At 44.9% G+C, this 13,952-nt stretch overlaps 4 protein-coding genes and 1 non-coding gene across 5 annotated transcripts; 1 reads left to right on the forward strand and 4 right to left on the reverse strand.

Annotated features, from left to right (window-relative positions):
• Positions 1-4,311: 4,311 nt before the first annotated feature.
• Positions 4,312-4,400, reverse strand: V1514DRAFT_t79. The gene has a single exon. It is a non-coding gene; the product is annotated as a tRNA-Val (tRNA).
• A 1,349-nt stretch (positions 4,401-5,749) lies between these two features.
• V1514DRAFT_348468 (uncharacterized protein) lies at positions 5,750-7,153 on the reverse strand (the record flags this gene model as incomplete). Its single annotated transcript, XM_066929334.1, has 4 exons — positions 5,750-5,913; positions 5,996-6,581; positions 6,661-7,056; positions 7,142-7,153. 4 exons carry the CDS (start codon positions 7,151-7,153, stop codon positions 5,750-5,752), a joined length of 1,158 nt encoding a protein of 385 aa, XP_066781916.1.
• A 511-nt stretch (positions 7,154-7,664) lies between these two features.
• Positions 7,665-10,365, forward strand: V1514DRAFT_369043 (uncharacterized protein). Its single transcript, XM_066929929.1, has 3 exons — positions 7,665-8,005; positions 8,081-8,527; positions 8,616-10,365. The coding sequence occupies exons 1-3, from the start codon at positions 7,838-7,840 to the stop codon at positions 10,284-10,286; spliced, it is 2,286 nt and encodes a 761-aa protein (XP_066781917.1). The 5' UTR covers positions 7,665-7,837; the 3' UTR covers positions 10,287-10,365.
• An 8-nt stretch (positions 10,366-10,373) lies between these two features.
• On the reverse strand, positions 10,374-12,557 carry V1514DRAFT_334972 (6-phosphogluconate dehydrogenase). Its single transcript, XM_066928308.1, has 4 exons — positions 12,481-12,557; positions 12,096-12,241; positions 11,929-12,025; positions 10,374-11,838 (listed from the first exon to the last, which is right to left on the reverse strand). Exons 2-4 carry the CDS (start codon positions 12,102-12,104, stop codon positions 10,517-10,519), a joined length of 1,428 nt encoding a protein of 475 aa, XP_066781918.1. The 5' UTR covers positions 12,105-12,241; positions 12,481-12,557; the 3' UTR covers positions 10,374-10,516.
• On the reverse strand, positions 12,558-13,881 carry V1514DRAFT_369045 (vacuolar membrane protein-domain-containing protein). The gene is made up of 5 exons (XM_066929930.1): positions 13,866-13,881; positions 13,655-13,799; positions 13,479-13,595; positions 13,082-13,399; positions 12,558-13,021 (listed from the first exon to the last, which is right to left on the reverse strand). The coding sequence occupies exons 2-5, from the start codon at positions 13,783-13,785 to the stop codon at positions 12,778-12,780; spliced, it is 810 nt and encodes a 269-aa protein (XP_066781919.1). The 5' UTR covers positions 13,786-13,799; positions 13,866-13,881; the 3' UTR covers positions 12,558-12,777.
• Positions 13,882-13,952: the final 71 nt, after the last annotated feature.

Genomic DNA, 13,952 nt, shown 5'->3' on the forward strand with positions numbered 1-13,952 from the left:
GCAGAACTGGACCAAGTTCCTTCCAGAAAAAAGTGTAGAACTCGATTGGCAGCCCATCAGGGCCAGGAGCCTTGCGATTTTGCATCCGCACAGCCACGCTGTATAGCTCATCAAGCGAGTATGGAGCGGAGAGGGCCGCCCGCTGGTCACGCGAAACGCGCAGTAAATCGCTCGTGTCCGCTCCGATGAAGTCATCAAGGATCTCGAGGTTGGAGACTTTAGGAGCGTATAATTCACCGTAGAAAGAACGGAGGACTTTAGCTAAATCAGAAGGGCTGGAAACTGTCTCGCCCGACTCAGCCTTAAGCCCGCGTGAAATGCCTTGTCGTCTGACCATTCGAGTGCGTTGTGCCAATGATGGTGAGTTGAGCGGGATCTCGGCTGCGCTTGGCGAGCGAGTCTTAAGGCGGCAAGCACCATGCTGCCATTTGATGCGGAAGTCAAAGTCGGTGGAAGCGCGTACCTTGTGCCACAGACGGGATTGTTCATGACAGGTGGTACGGATGCGTTGCTTGACTTGATCCCAAGCCTGCAATGAGGGGCATGGGAACCAATCTTCACGTAGAATGCGGACGAGATCGTATCTGACACATTTGGTAAACCCCTCGTCTTGTAACCAATCAACGGCAAGCTTATAATAGCCTGGGCCGGTACGGAGCTGCGAGACGTCAAAATAAGTGAGAACGCTTTCGTGCGTAGAGAGAGAGATGAACCGCCGAACACTCGGCTGGGACGCTGAAACCGCACTCTGCTTACAGAAGCTGCAAGGTCTGGTGATGTATATGTACGATTTAAACGCCGGTTGGCATGGGCATGGCTGTTTGTGAAATGATGGCCAGATGGGCTAACGAGGCGGTAAGTGTCCGAAAGACTGAGCTGGTTAATGAGATGAAGTAGGTCTTCTCGACCTCGATTTGAACCGGTCGGATTGGAGGAGTCTGAATTGGGATCGGCAACACAGTTCCAGTCGCCAGTGATAACGTGTAGTAATTCCGGATGCCAGTCCTAGAGTAACTCGAGCAACTGAATGAAAAAATTCTGCTTCGAGGCGTCATCTGCGGGAGTGTAGATTGAGACCACCCTAGTGAGGATAGTGTCGATGAGGAACAAGCCAGCCACTATGCGCCCGTCTGATGATTCAGTTGAGGTGCCTGTATACTCAAAGGCCAGGTGATTTTTCCATAAGATAGCCGTATGGGCCGCGACAATTGCGCCCCCTTCCGGATTAATGGCTACCCAAGTGTCGTACACGTATGAACGAAGCTCGGGTGAAAATGTGAAGGTTTCAGAAACACAAAAAACATGAGAAACAGAACGTTGAAAAAACAAGAGCCAATCTTCCACTCGTCCAGGCGATCAAAAGGACAACTAGGCTTTCGAATGTATTAGCATTAACTAAGAAAAATGATAAGTAAATGAAAGATTGATAGGTTAAAAATCCATACAAAAAGTAAAAAAAACGAAGCAGAATACAGGAAAAAAATCTAAAAAGCAAACTAATAAACATTTTTTGTTTTCTTTTTCTTTTTCTTTTTTTTTTAAATTTAATAAACGGAAAGTATTCAACAAACTAACGAACATAAATAAATAAGAGACCTATACTATTGAGTGTGCCAAGAGATCCTGAAAACCAAATCACGTCTAATATATGAAGTTTTAATAAAAACCCTAAATAATGTTATGTTTGCTTTTCAGATTTTTTTTCCTGTTTTGCCGCTTCGTTTTTTTCAATTTTTGTTTCAGCCCGATTTTAATCTACCAACTTTTATTTACTTATTCATATCATTCATTTTTCTTAGTTAGTTGCTAATACATTTAAGGGTTTTTCAAGAAACAAAACCCTTACGCATGAGGACAAAACCCTTATTACACAACAATGTAATATTACCAGAATATAGGCGTTCGCCAACCGCACTTTTCTCTCTCTTCTTTAAGCACGTTTTCAGTGCAGATTCCTATCTGGCCGATCTCTTCAAATGTCCCGAGAATACATCCGAATTTTCCGCAGGCCAAGAGTTTGTAAACTTATCAAGACGTAGTGCCAATTTCTGACTGGGGTTTTCATGATCACTAGGCGAAGAGGAAATCTTTCACTATTTCTCCAATGCTGGCACGAGTGGCAAGCAGCTCGACCTCGGTCGGGTTGAGCCCTAGCAGGTGTCGGTGTATTGAGTTCAATGGAAATTGAAATTGTATGTGACGGTGTCCTCAACATAAATAGATTTCAAATTTGCCATGCCCTGTGTGAAGCTGCATAATAAGAAAGTTTTCCTTTTACTATTTAGTTTTTATAATTATATAGCGTCAATAAAGACATAATCAATCAATGATGGTTGTATAGAGAGAGTAGTGGACTACAGCCGCTACCTACGGATCTGAGCATAGTAAACAATAATGAAGAGGCATTAAATACAAGGAAAATAACGTAGGTCATTACCGAGCTGGACACTGCTTTCACTATCCCCGAATAAAAAGCAGAATTACAGCACCACAGTGTTTACAATAAAATTAAATATTTTTAACTATTTTGACAAGTGCGTGCAGTGTGTTCGGTACTGCGGCAGATGCTACAATGTGAAACACTCCGTTGGTGCTGTTGACAAGAATCACCAACTTCCCGCAAATCGTGCTCTGTTTGATTATTAACACCACGTTGTTCCAGCAGCGCTTGTCCTTTCCCTATAGTAAGGCTCCCTCCTTTCTGGAGCGTAGTCCTTTTGGCCCTCCGACGCTTGGCTAGCGCATGGTTGGCCTCTCGAAGCACCTTGATCTCAAACCTCAGCATGGCCAATTCGTGCATTGTTGCCATTGTACCCTTTGTAAACTGATCAACAGCACTAATAATCGGTGTTGGAGAGCTACTTCCATGGCGCGAATCCGAGTTTTAAGAAAATCCGAATGCGAACAGGCCTCTGTTGGGTTAAAAGGCGTCTGTGAGAGCCAATGCTGGGTGTCGCGTACAGGAGAGCTAGGCGGCGTTGGAGTCCGTAACCTCACATCCAGCTTTGACAAGACAGTTTCTGGACTGAAAGGCACTAATCCAGTTCCTTTAGATCCGCCTTTAACATTTGCTTCTTTAAAGGCCGAGTAGAAAGCCAACTTGAAGGCGATCAGAAACTCCTGTTTGGTCACCATGGGTGATACGCGACCTCACAAGCATCTCAACTTTCCGTCCGTACACCCGTTTCAATAGACCAAAGCAACCAACATCAAGGGGCTGAAGCAAATGTGATGAATGAAGTGGCATACAGACAGTTATAATATTTTTTTCGACGCAAAACCTGTTGAATTCGACCGAGCGATGGCTCTCGTGGCCATCAATAACCAACATCCGATATACACCCGTGGTGCGACGAGCAGTATGTATGTCGAAGTGCTTTATCCATTCCAGGCTAGTCTCATTGTCGGTCCATCCATTCTCAGTAGTTCTGATGGCCCAGTCATGCCGAAGGTCAGCTTCTGAGTACCAAGGTCCAAGGTGGTACACGCCCTTGAACACGATGAATGGCGGGACGCACCAACCATCTGCACACGCTCCCTGGATCACCGGAGCCCATTCCCGGTTACCAGGTTGTACTGTTTTCGCCCTTCCACGTCTTTCGACGCGTGAAACGACCATTGCTGGATTGATAATGCCCATCGCAAAGCCCGTCTCGTCGAAGTTGTAAAAATCACAATCTTGGATGCCGTACTTAGCCCTCATGCTCTGTACGAGCTCAAACCACGCGCTAATTTTTGCCGGATCTTCGCATAAGGCTCTCTGGTAGTCATAACCACGATTAATTAGCATCCGGAGCTCTGGCTGTCTCTTGACCAACTTCGAAGACCAGTTCTTTCCGACGCGTCCCGCGTCGCGCTCTGCCAGCAGGACATTGGCCATAGCTTCCACATCAGCAAGCCGGGATGGAAATCCTCGCGCATCTAAATCCAATACGTATTTTAAAAGAGTTTCTTCTTCTAGTCTCGTCAGTCTCATCGAATTGGGGATGCAATCTTATCGAGAGCGTCTACCCTTCAATCTGTAAGCAAAAGTAGATTTTGAGACTTCATAGATCTTTGCAGCAGCTCAAATGCTTAATTTTGGGGTTCTATCTATAGCCTGAACGGCTAACAATAAACCACTTTCATTTGAAGACGGTTCCATTTTTTTTGGCACAGAAATGATGCTTTAGGTAAAAGACGTGTGGATTGGAGTAGAAGTGTCCAGCTCGGTGATGTGTCCAGCTCGGTGATGTGTCCAGCCGGTGATGTGTCCAGCTCGGTGATAACCTACGTTATACGGTTAACAAAAATAAATTTTAAAAAAAAAAGTGATTCAACCGCGAATCGAACGCGGAACCTCCTCGGATTTATGCTCACTAATGTGAACGAGACGTGATAAACCGTTACACCACTGAACCAACTTATACATACTTTATTTTGCAACTTTTTATAACCCGTAAGTGCTGGGTTAGGGTGTAAGCTTAGTAATAAATGATGTAAAATATAGACTTTACGATGGCGTATGTGCCTACATCGAGCCCTAATAAAAACTAATCAATCAATCAAGAAAAAATAAAAAAAAAATTGCTGGCCTATGCTCAAAGATCGCTACGACTGACGTTAATGTGTATGGTTACATTGACTGCAAACGCGGGCTACCCTTGGCAGAATATTGGCAGACTGTGTCTTCTGGGCTGCCAACAGCATGACTTCTATTGACCTTGGCCCCAATCTAGGATACACTCGTTAACACAAAAGAAACCCCGCCACCGACACGACCAGATGGCACCTCTCGATCACCCCATTATGAAGTAAGCCATGACGTTGAGCAGCAATCTCGAAATGACCATGACCTGTGCGGAGTAAAACCACACGGCTGAGGATGGCACGTGGTGCTTGTAAAATATCATATAGCTTTAGTTTTAACAGACTTTCAGCCCGGGGTTGAGAGAGCGATACCTTGCCTGTTGATGTATGGTCGTAGGTGTACTGCCATCGAGTCTTTGATTGCGGGCGACTTTATGCTCGAAGAATTTCAGCTTGACAAATTTCAGTGTTCGGGTCATCATTTACAGGCTGCCACGGTGCAGTTAGTTGAATAGCAGCTTTAGAATAGCTCACTTCCACTTCTGTAAGACTATTTAATGTTGCTGTTGCATTTGTGATAGTAGAGTTGGGGTGATGGTTTCTGGTGGTTGTTCTAAGTGGGTTTTGTTCACTTGTGTGGTGTATTTGCGAGCTGTTTTATTTGCGAGCTGTTTGAAGAGCTGTAGCAAGCTCACGTCGGTGGCGGATGCCCAGTTCACCATGGAGCACTTCTAGGGGAGTAATTCTAAAGGTACCCAGCGCCCCATCGTGCTGCTGTATTTTGAATATGTTGAAGATCTGGGATGTCCTTTTTCAAGAGAGTGTGATGTCATATATTTAGTCCATATTCAAAGCCTGGTCATACACATGCTATGTACAATGTGCGACTTGCTTCTCCGGAGACGCCGCGGATTGTGCCGCTTAGCAGTGCGAAGGTTATTGGCAATATTAGTGCGGTATCGGAGCTAGTGTCTAAATTTAATGTGTGTTGAAATGAAAAATTTGACGTTGGATTCATCCTACATGTATTACAGATCATTGTATGTCGTGTTTTTATATTGCGTATTTTGCATCATGTATTTACTACCGACTATAAAAATTATCGATCTATCGATCTATCTCTATCTCTTTTTCTTTGAATATTATATTTTTGGTTTAACTATAGCTATACAATTAATTTCTATTCTAGAGCGACAACGTGCAAGTCCGCCTTGCCGACTCTGAGGAGCAAAACTTTATCATCAATGAGCAATTCAGGCTCAACCAATGCGCGCGGGTCCGTAAGCCTGTCCAAGTCTTTGCCGACGTATATTCCACCAGCATTAATTCTGTTCATGGCAGATTCTATATCCAAGATATTATAAAAAAAACTAATCAGAGAAATTATTCGTAAAAAAAAAAAAAAAAAATTATTGTAGAAACGTACTGTTGGAAGGGAAGTTTGCGACGGCGCGAAGAACGGACACCACGGATTGTCCGAGTACTTGGTCTGATGGCAAAAATTTTAAATGTTGGTCGTTTTGAAACGCATTAATAATTTCTGCAGCAGAAAATTGCCAATTTTTCTTGTCGTTGTCGTTGCGGTCTGGTTTTGCAAACAACAGGGCAGTCGCCCGTTGCGACCGATCACCTGCGCCCAAGCCGTGCACAAGGTCTGTGACTTCCTTGGCCAATGCGTGCTGGCCAATTCTTTTTTCTGGATTTAATGCATGTTGATCAACAATGGATGAAATCTCTGGTAATGTTAATAACGTGAACGCGCGCAGGTAATTACCGATTTGGTCATCCGGTAATCGAACAAAATATTGATAAAGTTCGAATGGGCTGGTTAATTCAGGATCAAGCCAGACCGCGTTGCCAGCCGATTTGCCAAATTTTTCACCTGATGGCGTGGTTAACAACGGAGCAGTAATACCGAACGTGGAGGTTTGTGGCTTTTTATTAGCGAATTGAAGGCGTGAGGTTAAGTCAATGCCGGCCGTGATGTTACCCCATTGATCGTTGCCCCCAAACTATACACAATATTAGTTAGAAAATCAATAATCCCAAAAAAAAAAAAAAAAAAATAAAAAAAAGAATTGGGTATGGTACCTGCACGTTGCAACTATAAGTGGCATGCAAATGATAAAAATCATACGCCTGCAGTGCCTGATATGTAAACTCATTATAACCAATGCCATTTTCAGATTCTAACCTTAACTTGACACTTTCTTTTGCCATCATTTGTGATACGCGCAAGTGTCGACCGATAGTTGTCATGAAACTTAACAATGTCATGTCTTTCCACCAGATGGCGTTATTGGTCATTATTAAATTACCAAAATTCGTAAAACCTTTACTTTTTGCATAAGCAATCCCGTTGGTAAAGATTTTTTCCATTTGTTTCGAAATTCGATCCTCATTTGATGTTCGCACTTGGTCATCCATCTTTGTCCGTTCTGAAGTTCTGCCGGACGGGTCGCCAAGTTCCACGGTAGCTCCGCCAACCTTTCAAAAAACACAAATAAGTCAACTTTGGTTTCCAATTTAATTTTTTTCAAAAAAAAAAAAGAAATTTAATTTAATTTCTTACCAGTCCGATCATGTCATGACCTCTAATTCCAAAATGTAGCAATCCGATGAGCGGGAGCAGGTTGCCGACATGTAATGATTTCGCAGTCGGATCCGCCCCGCAATACACAGTGACCTTATCCCCTTTATTCAACTTGTGTCGCAGTTCCTCACTGGTACAGGATTAGATCAATTGACAAAAGCATACTATCTCTTTTTGTTTCTTACCTGGTAACCGCAGACAATAACCTTCGCGCGGCCAAATGCTCAATCAAGTCGACATGTCTCTCAATGCCGGTACTTAAACCGCGCCTAAACACGGTCTGAATTGTTTTTATAACTCGCATTTGGCATGCGGGTCCCTCTTTTTTATTTATTTATTTTTTTTTTGCGTGAGTGTGAGTGTTTGTAAAAATGCCATTTTTCAGTTAAAATGAAATGAAAACCAGCAAAATTTCACGTGATTTAAAGCTTATTTTAAACAGAGTTCATTCTTTTCATTAGCTAAATTTAATTTTTACTTTTTCTGTATTCCCAAAACGGCGGGAAACTGATACCGTTGATGAAAAAAACAAAACAAAACAAAACAGAAAGTGACTAAAGAAAAGCAAAACAAACAATTGCAACAACAACAACAACAACATATATATTGATCAATAAATAATTTGATCTTGTTACACTATACTCATGCGACTAGCCTGGCATATTTGCAGTCAACATGAATATTCCTACCCGATACCGGTCGCTGCGGCGCCAAAAGTGGGTCGCCGATGCCGGCATGGACCAGTTCGTTCCTGAATTACCAACAGCAGCTGTATCGACAGAGGTTCAAGAAGGCGCAGATGTAATTAACACGGATTTGTTTTTGTTGTCTCGTCAAGAAAAGGTATGGCATTCCCAAAAAGAAATGGAGTTGTTTTTTTTTTTCGTTTTTTTAACTAATTTACGTTGTTTTTTGTAGAATGTCGTGACAGTCAAAGTGATCATATTTGATAACGAAGCTACCGTGACAGTGCCGATAAACTCACGGATGACTGCGTCTTCGTTGGTCGTTGCGGTTCAGCAACAGGCGCTGTCGTTACTCGGCTCGTATCAGTCTCGGTCGCTGCGACTCATAGAAGATAATTTCAAACTTGGCTTATATCGAGAATTGTATGCGTTCGAATTAATTAGTCATGTTGTTGACAAATGGGAAAACAGCAGCAGCAATAGTGATATGGTTAATGTATTCAGGATTGCGTGCCAATCATCTGCTTTTTCGCTTGCCACGACGGTGGAGTCGAGCCTGTCGGAAGTTGTCACGCCGATAGCTGGATATGTCAGGGTATTATATCAGAAAAAGAAAAAATGGAACAAGCGATGGGTATTTACCGAAGACGGCGTATTGTACGTGTCGAAAAAGCCAAACGTAAGTGAAAATTTCAAGGCCGAAAGCTTATGTTTAATTAACGGCTAACCAATTTTTTTTTTTTTTTTTTTAATTTTATAATACATAGCCTAAACCAGAGGACAAGGAAACAATTTGCTCTTTATCGAACGTTAATTTTCATTTCGTGCGGTCAGAGAAATTATCATCGTTTGAATCACGAGGCCGCTCCGATTACGTGTTTGCGTTAAAATTACATCAACGGTCAGCCATTTTCGAAAACATGGCTGATTATGTACATTACATGTGCTGTGATGACGAATCTAGTTTTGAAATGTGGAAACGTACCGTACAGGCAAGCCGTGCTGTTTTTATCAAGTGTTTGGTGGATGACAAGCTTCGCGAACTTGAAAGCAGCAGCAGCAGCAGTAGTAGTAGTCATGCAGTAAATGCCAGGAATGACAAGGATGGCGACAATACCACATCGATTGCACCGTTAGTTCCGTTAATTTCATCAGACGAATTAAGGCAACCAGTTATGGCAAATAATATTAACAAGTTTTCGACCGACAAGCAAGCGAAAGTGACATCGCATGGCACAACAACTCTGCCTGGTAGCAGTGCAAGCCATGTTATTATAGCGCCCATGCCAAATCACACTGTCGTGACCAAGGATTCTTTGCTCGACCGACTCTTGCACGGCGAAACCGAGTTATCATTTGTGGAGAGAAAAGTGAGAAAGTCATCTGAAGACGATCGCGGATCGCGACGGCCTGGTGAATTGAAACAGCAACAGCCAGCATTGTTATCGCGATCATCATCGTCACGATTGTCGCCACCAGGCACGCCGTCGTCTACTTTTTCGTTTGAACAAGATGAAACTATTACTGTGATGCCGTCACCATCGTCAACTAACCGGGTTCATAAACAATACGTGTCGCCATCACCTGCTCCGCCGCTGTCACCGGCGGACGCGCGCGTGCTTCAACCGGGCTATCAAGGTGTTAAACACAATACGGTTGACGATGAAGATGAAGATGAAGATGAACCGTTGTATAGGCGGCTTCAAGCTATTGATCTTCAAATTGGATCCAACAATCCGTTCTTGGATCAGGAGCAACCACAAGATTTGTTATCATTATCACCGGCAAGGTTACAAATAGAGCCATTGCGCTCGACAGGGCATAATAATGCCACCTTGCATGACGCGACTTTGGTGACCTCATTCGCGGTTGAAGACAGCGTGCCGTTGACAACGTCAAAGGTGCAACCGATTCGGAAATTGGATTTCCCTGGCCCTGTCATGACCACGTCGACAAGCAGTCAGGACCAACTTCAAACCCGCTCGGCAAAGACATTACTTGAAGATCCTATACGATATCATCGTAACTTGTCGTTTTCGTCACCGTCCTCGTCGGCCGCGAATAAACATGGCAATAATAATAATAATGCTGTTGCTGCGGTGGCGGTCACAGACGTACCTGAGATTCGCATAAGCCGCAACGTGACCATGACCAAGTCACGGCATTCGCCAGTCAGCGGGATTAACAATCACGGATTGTCGCCGTCATCGTTGCATTATGGCCGTGATCATTCTCATGACCTGCGGCGATCACCTATTTCAGCCACGACACCAAGAACGTCATTCACGGCAGCAAGAAGCAGTGGTGGTCATGAAAGGAAACATAACACGCCGTCGCCGACGTCGCCATTGATCAACCAAATTCCAGATGTTAAAGGCTCAAGGTCGGTATTCCGTCACGGCAGTTTATTACGCCGAATGGAAAAAAGTGGTCGATAAATCAGTAGGTCGTAGCTTGTATACCATAATCGAGGAATTTTTTTTTGTACAGTATAATATAGTATATATATAAATCGAGAAAAAATTTTTTTTTTTTTTTAAATTTCATATATTAATATTTTGACTTAAAATTAATAAAAAATAAAATTACTACATTATAAAAAAAAGCCAAAATTCTCATATTTTTTTTTTGGAAAGGTTCAAAAGAAACAAGTTTAAACTTGATTCGTTTAAGCCAGGTAAGTGGAAGCAGACACGTTGCCACCTCTGCCAGTCCAGTTAACGTGGATGTCAGTATTTTCCGGGTATTTCTCGGACTTAAACTCTGGCAAGATGTGGAAAGTGTGAGCACCAAAGTAATCACGCTGAGCCTGGAGTAAATTAGCTGGCAATCTGGCCGATCTGTAACCGTCATAGAATGACAAGGCGGTAGAGAAGGCTGGGGTGGGGATTCCCCAAAGTGCGGCGTTGGCAACAATCTTTCTCCACGATGGCTGGGCATGGTTAATGGCAGCCTTGAAGAAGTCGTCGAACAACAAGTTCTCGAGGTTCGGGTTCTTGCGGTAAGCTCTGGTGATCTCACCCAAAAACACGGAGCGAATAATGCAGCCACCTCTCCACATGAGGGCAATGGCAGGATTGTTCAAAGTCCAGCCGTACTCTTTGCCGGCTTCTCTAATTAGCATGAAACCTTGAGCGTAAGAGATGATCTTAGAAGCGTAAAGAGCCTGTTCGAGCTGGTCAACCAATTCTTTCTTGTCACCGGTGAATTCGGGCTTGGGTCCGGAAAGGATCTCGCTAGCGCGAACACGCTCGGGCTTGATAGCAGACAAGGTTCTGGAGAACACGGCCTCAGACACGAGCGTGACCGGGGTGCCAAGGTCAAGAGCGTTGATAGCAGTCCACTTACCGGTACCCTTCTGGCCGGCGGTGTCGAGAATCTTCTCGACCAATGGGGTTCCATCGTCATCGTTGTAGTACAAAATGTCACGAGTGATCTCGATCAAGAACGAATCGAGAACGCCCTTGTTCCATTGAGCAAACACGTCACCAATCTCCTTGTCAGTGAAACCAGCACCGCGCTTGAGAATGTCGTAGGCTTCGGTAATGAGCTGCATGTCACCGTACTCGATACCGTTGTGCACCATCTTGACGTAGTGACCAGCACCTTCCTCACCGACCCAGTCGCAGCATGGCTCGCCGTCAGACTTGGCAGCAATGTCCTGGAAGATGGCCTTGATGTGAGGCCAGGCGGCAGGGTTACCACCAGGCATCAAGGATGGACCATAACGGGCACCTTCCTCACCACCGGAAACACCGGAACCGACAAAGAGGAAGCCCTTCTCGGCCAATTCCTTGGTGCGACGGTTGGAGTCGGGAAAGTGAGAGTTACCGCCGTCAATGATGATGTCACCCTTCTCCAAATGAGGAAGGAGAAGCTCGATGAAGTCGTCAACGGCCTGGCCGGCCTTGACGAGCAGAATGATTCTGCGGGGTCTCTTGAGCTTGGCAGCGAGTTCGGCAATGGAGTGAGCACCAACAACGCTCTTTCCTAAAAAAAAAAAAAAGAAGAGTTAGTTGACAAAAACCGAACCGATTGGAGGTAGGAGCTCGAGTGAACGAACACGGGCTGTTCACATACCCTTGGCTTCGTTGGCAAGGAAGTGATCGACCTTGGAAACGGTACGGTTGAAGGCAACGACGGTGTAACCGTGGTCAGCGGCGTTAAGGATCAAGTTCTGGGCGTACATACATTAGTAACGATTTGAAGAAAATAACAAAAAAAAAATATGAATGAATGAATCATACCTGACCCATGACGGCCAAGCCAATAAGACCGATATCTAAAAAGAAGGGGTTAGAATCAGTTACGGTACATGGATGGAGGAGATTATGCTATTAAACGCGAAATAGTCCCCCCGTAAAATAACGGTGTGACATGCCACATACCACCACTACAACAAAACGTTAGTAATGAATTAATTAACAATTAACTGACAATCAGACACTAGGCCTTCAATTGAGCCCTTAAAAAAGCCATTGGCATTCCGGCTGAGGTAATTGCACCGATCGAGCAGGAAGCCACGACACACAGAGCAAGCAGCCGAAGCAGGCAATCGAACAGCAACCAGCTCCCGAAACAAGCACAACAAGCACATCAGGCAATCCAGACAGCACCACACAAATCACTTACACAGGCTCAGACATTGTTGCAGATGTAGAATACGAATGGAAAGTAGACGGAGAGTAGAGGAGGAGCGGACGAGGATGGGGCGGAAACAAAAAGCGGAAAGAGAAAAATCCGCAGTTTAAAGCGCAGGCGCCGGACTGCTGCGAACCGCGGGTGTCTACCACTAGCCACCCTGCACACCCCACCAGGCTGTGGGGGGCGGCCCCGCACGGCACGTGACGCTTACGTGATGCATGCTACGTACGTTACGTTATGTTACGTTACGTTACGTTGTATTTTATAGTTGTGCATTAATCCTGTTCAATTCACCCGTCGCACCCGCTCGTCCTCGCCCGGCTCGTCCTGGAACCGGCCTTGCAATGGTGGGCTCGGGACCTGGTGGTGGTGGTAGTGGTAATGGTGGTGCTCGTGCTCGTGCTCGTGCTCATGCTCATGCTCATGGTCGTCGAACTGGCTGCTGGCTACCGAGCCTCGTCTGCTCACCGGCTTGCGCACGTGTGACTTGATAATCGAGTCTACCAGGTAGTACTGCACCATGTTCATGCTGCACCCTGCTGTTAGTCATCTGCGTCATGTACTACTCAATCCCGGTCCCTGTACTCACATCAGTGGAAACACGAGCATCACGAACGAAACTTCCAGCCGGTCGTGACCGCTCGTCCACGAAAGCAAAAACTGGGCAAAATCGTCCCAGAATGGCAGCCACACGAGCAGCACGTAGACGACGATTTTCATGGCTGCCAAGCCGGCAAAATAAATCACCAATTGCTTCATGAACCAGTTCCATTGCGGCGGCACGCCGTACTCGCCTGACTTTGTGCCCACGATGCCGAGCCGGAGCGAAGTCCGCCCAAGCAAGGCCAGGAAAAACCACAAAATTGGCACGCCAATCGTGGTGTCCAGTAAAATGTTCAAAAAATACCTGTCACCACGGTCAATTTAATTAGCAATCTTGCCGCTCACGCTCTCCACAAACGGGCTCAAGTCCGCAAGCAACTCACCAATGACACGGATTTGTCGGCAAATCGTCATCCTTGGTACTTGTTATTATCGCCAACAAAATGTTTAGCACGTGAATGCCGCTGGCTCCGAGCACTTGTTTCGAAACGTCAAACGTCCTAATCCATTACCGTCAGTCCGTCCCCCATCTGTCGTTGTCATAATGCATGCAACTTACCAAATAACAACCGGCCGCCGTGGATGCTCCTTGTACCTTTTAAACACTAACGACAATATGGCAAGGCCGCCCATGGCACCCTGCACGACAAGGGCAAACGGGCCCAACAGCTTGCACTGGCCGTCATCCATTGAAGTGCCAAACCCTGCAAAAAAAAAAATTGTTTAACTTCAGTTCCATATTACAACAGTCATCTCGTCATCAAACATACTATGAAAAGTAAATATATATATATATACAAATATATATATGTTATGTCTATAGCCCAAACATGCCCCGGAATTCAAGGCTTCGTGTT

This window comes from Lipomyces japonicus (assembly GCF_038497905.1).
Source record: "Lipomyces japonicus strain CBS 7319 unplaced genomic scaffold V1514scaffold_37, whole genome shotgun sequence".
NCBI lineage: Eukaryota > Fungi > Ascomycota > Lipomycetes > Lipomycetales > Lipomycetaceae > Lipomyces > Lipomyces japonicus.

Bases quoted from the DNA above. Each gene is read 5' to 3' on its own strand.
- V1514DRAFT_334972 (XM_066928308.1), bottom strand. The intron at 11,839-11,928 runs GTATGTGAACAG...TTTTTTTTTTAG, and splicing joins CCTTGCCAACGAAGCCAAGG to GAAAGAGCGTTGTTGGTGCT.
- V1514DRAFT_369045 (XM_066929930.1), bottom strand. From the start codon at position 13,785: ATGGATGACGGCCAGTGCAAGCTGTTGGGCCCGTTTGCCCTTGTCGTG. The intron at 13,596-13,654 runs GTAAGTTGCATG...GTAATGGATTAG, and splicing joins CGGCGGCCGGTTGTTATTTG to GACGTTTGACGTTTCGAAAC. The intron at 13,400-13,478 runs GTGAGTTGCTTG...CCGTGGTGACAG, and splicing joins CCGACAAATCCGTGTCATTG to GTATTTTTTGAACATTTTAC.
- V1514DRAFT_369043 (XM_066929929.1), top strand. From the start codon at position 7,838: ATGAATATTCCTACCCGATACCGGTCGCTGCGGCGCCAAAAGTGGGTC. The intron at 8,006-8,080 runs GTATGGCATTCC...TGTTTTTTGTAG, and splicing joins TGTTGTCTCGTCAAGAAAAG to AATGTCGTGACAGTCAAAGT. The intron at 8,528-8,615 runs GTAAGTGAAAAT...TATAATACATAG, and splicing joins ACGTGTCGAAAAAGCCAAAC to CCTAAACCAGAGGACAAGGA.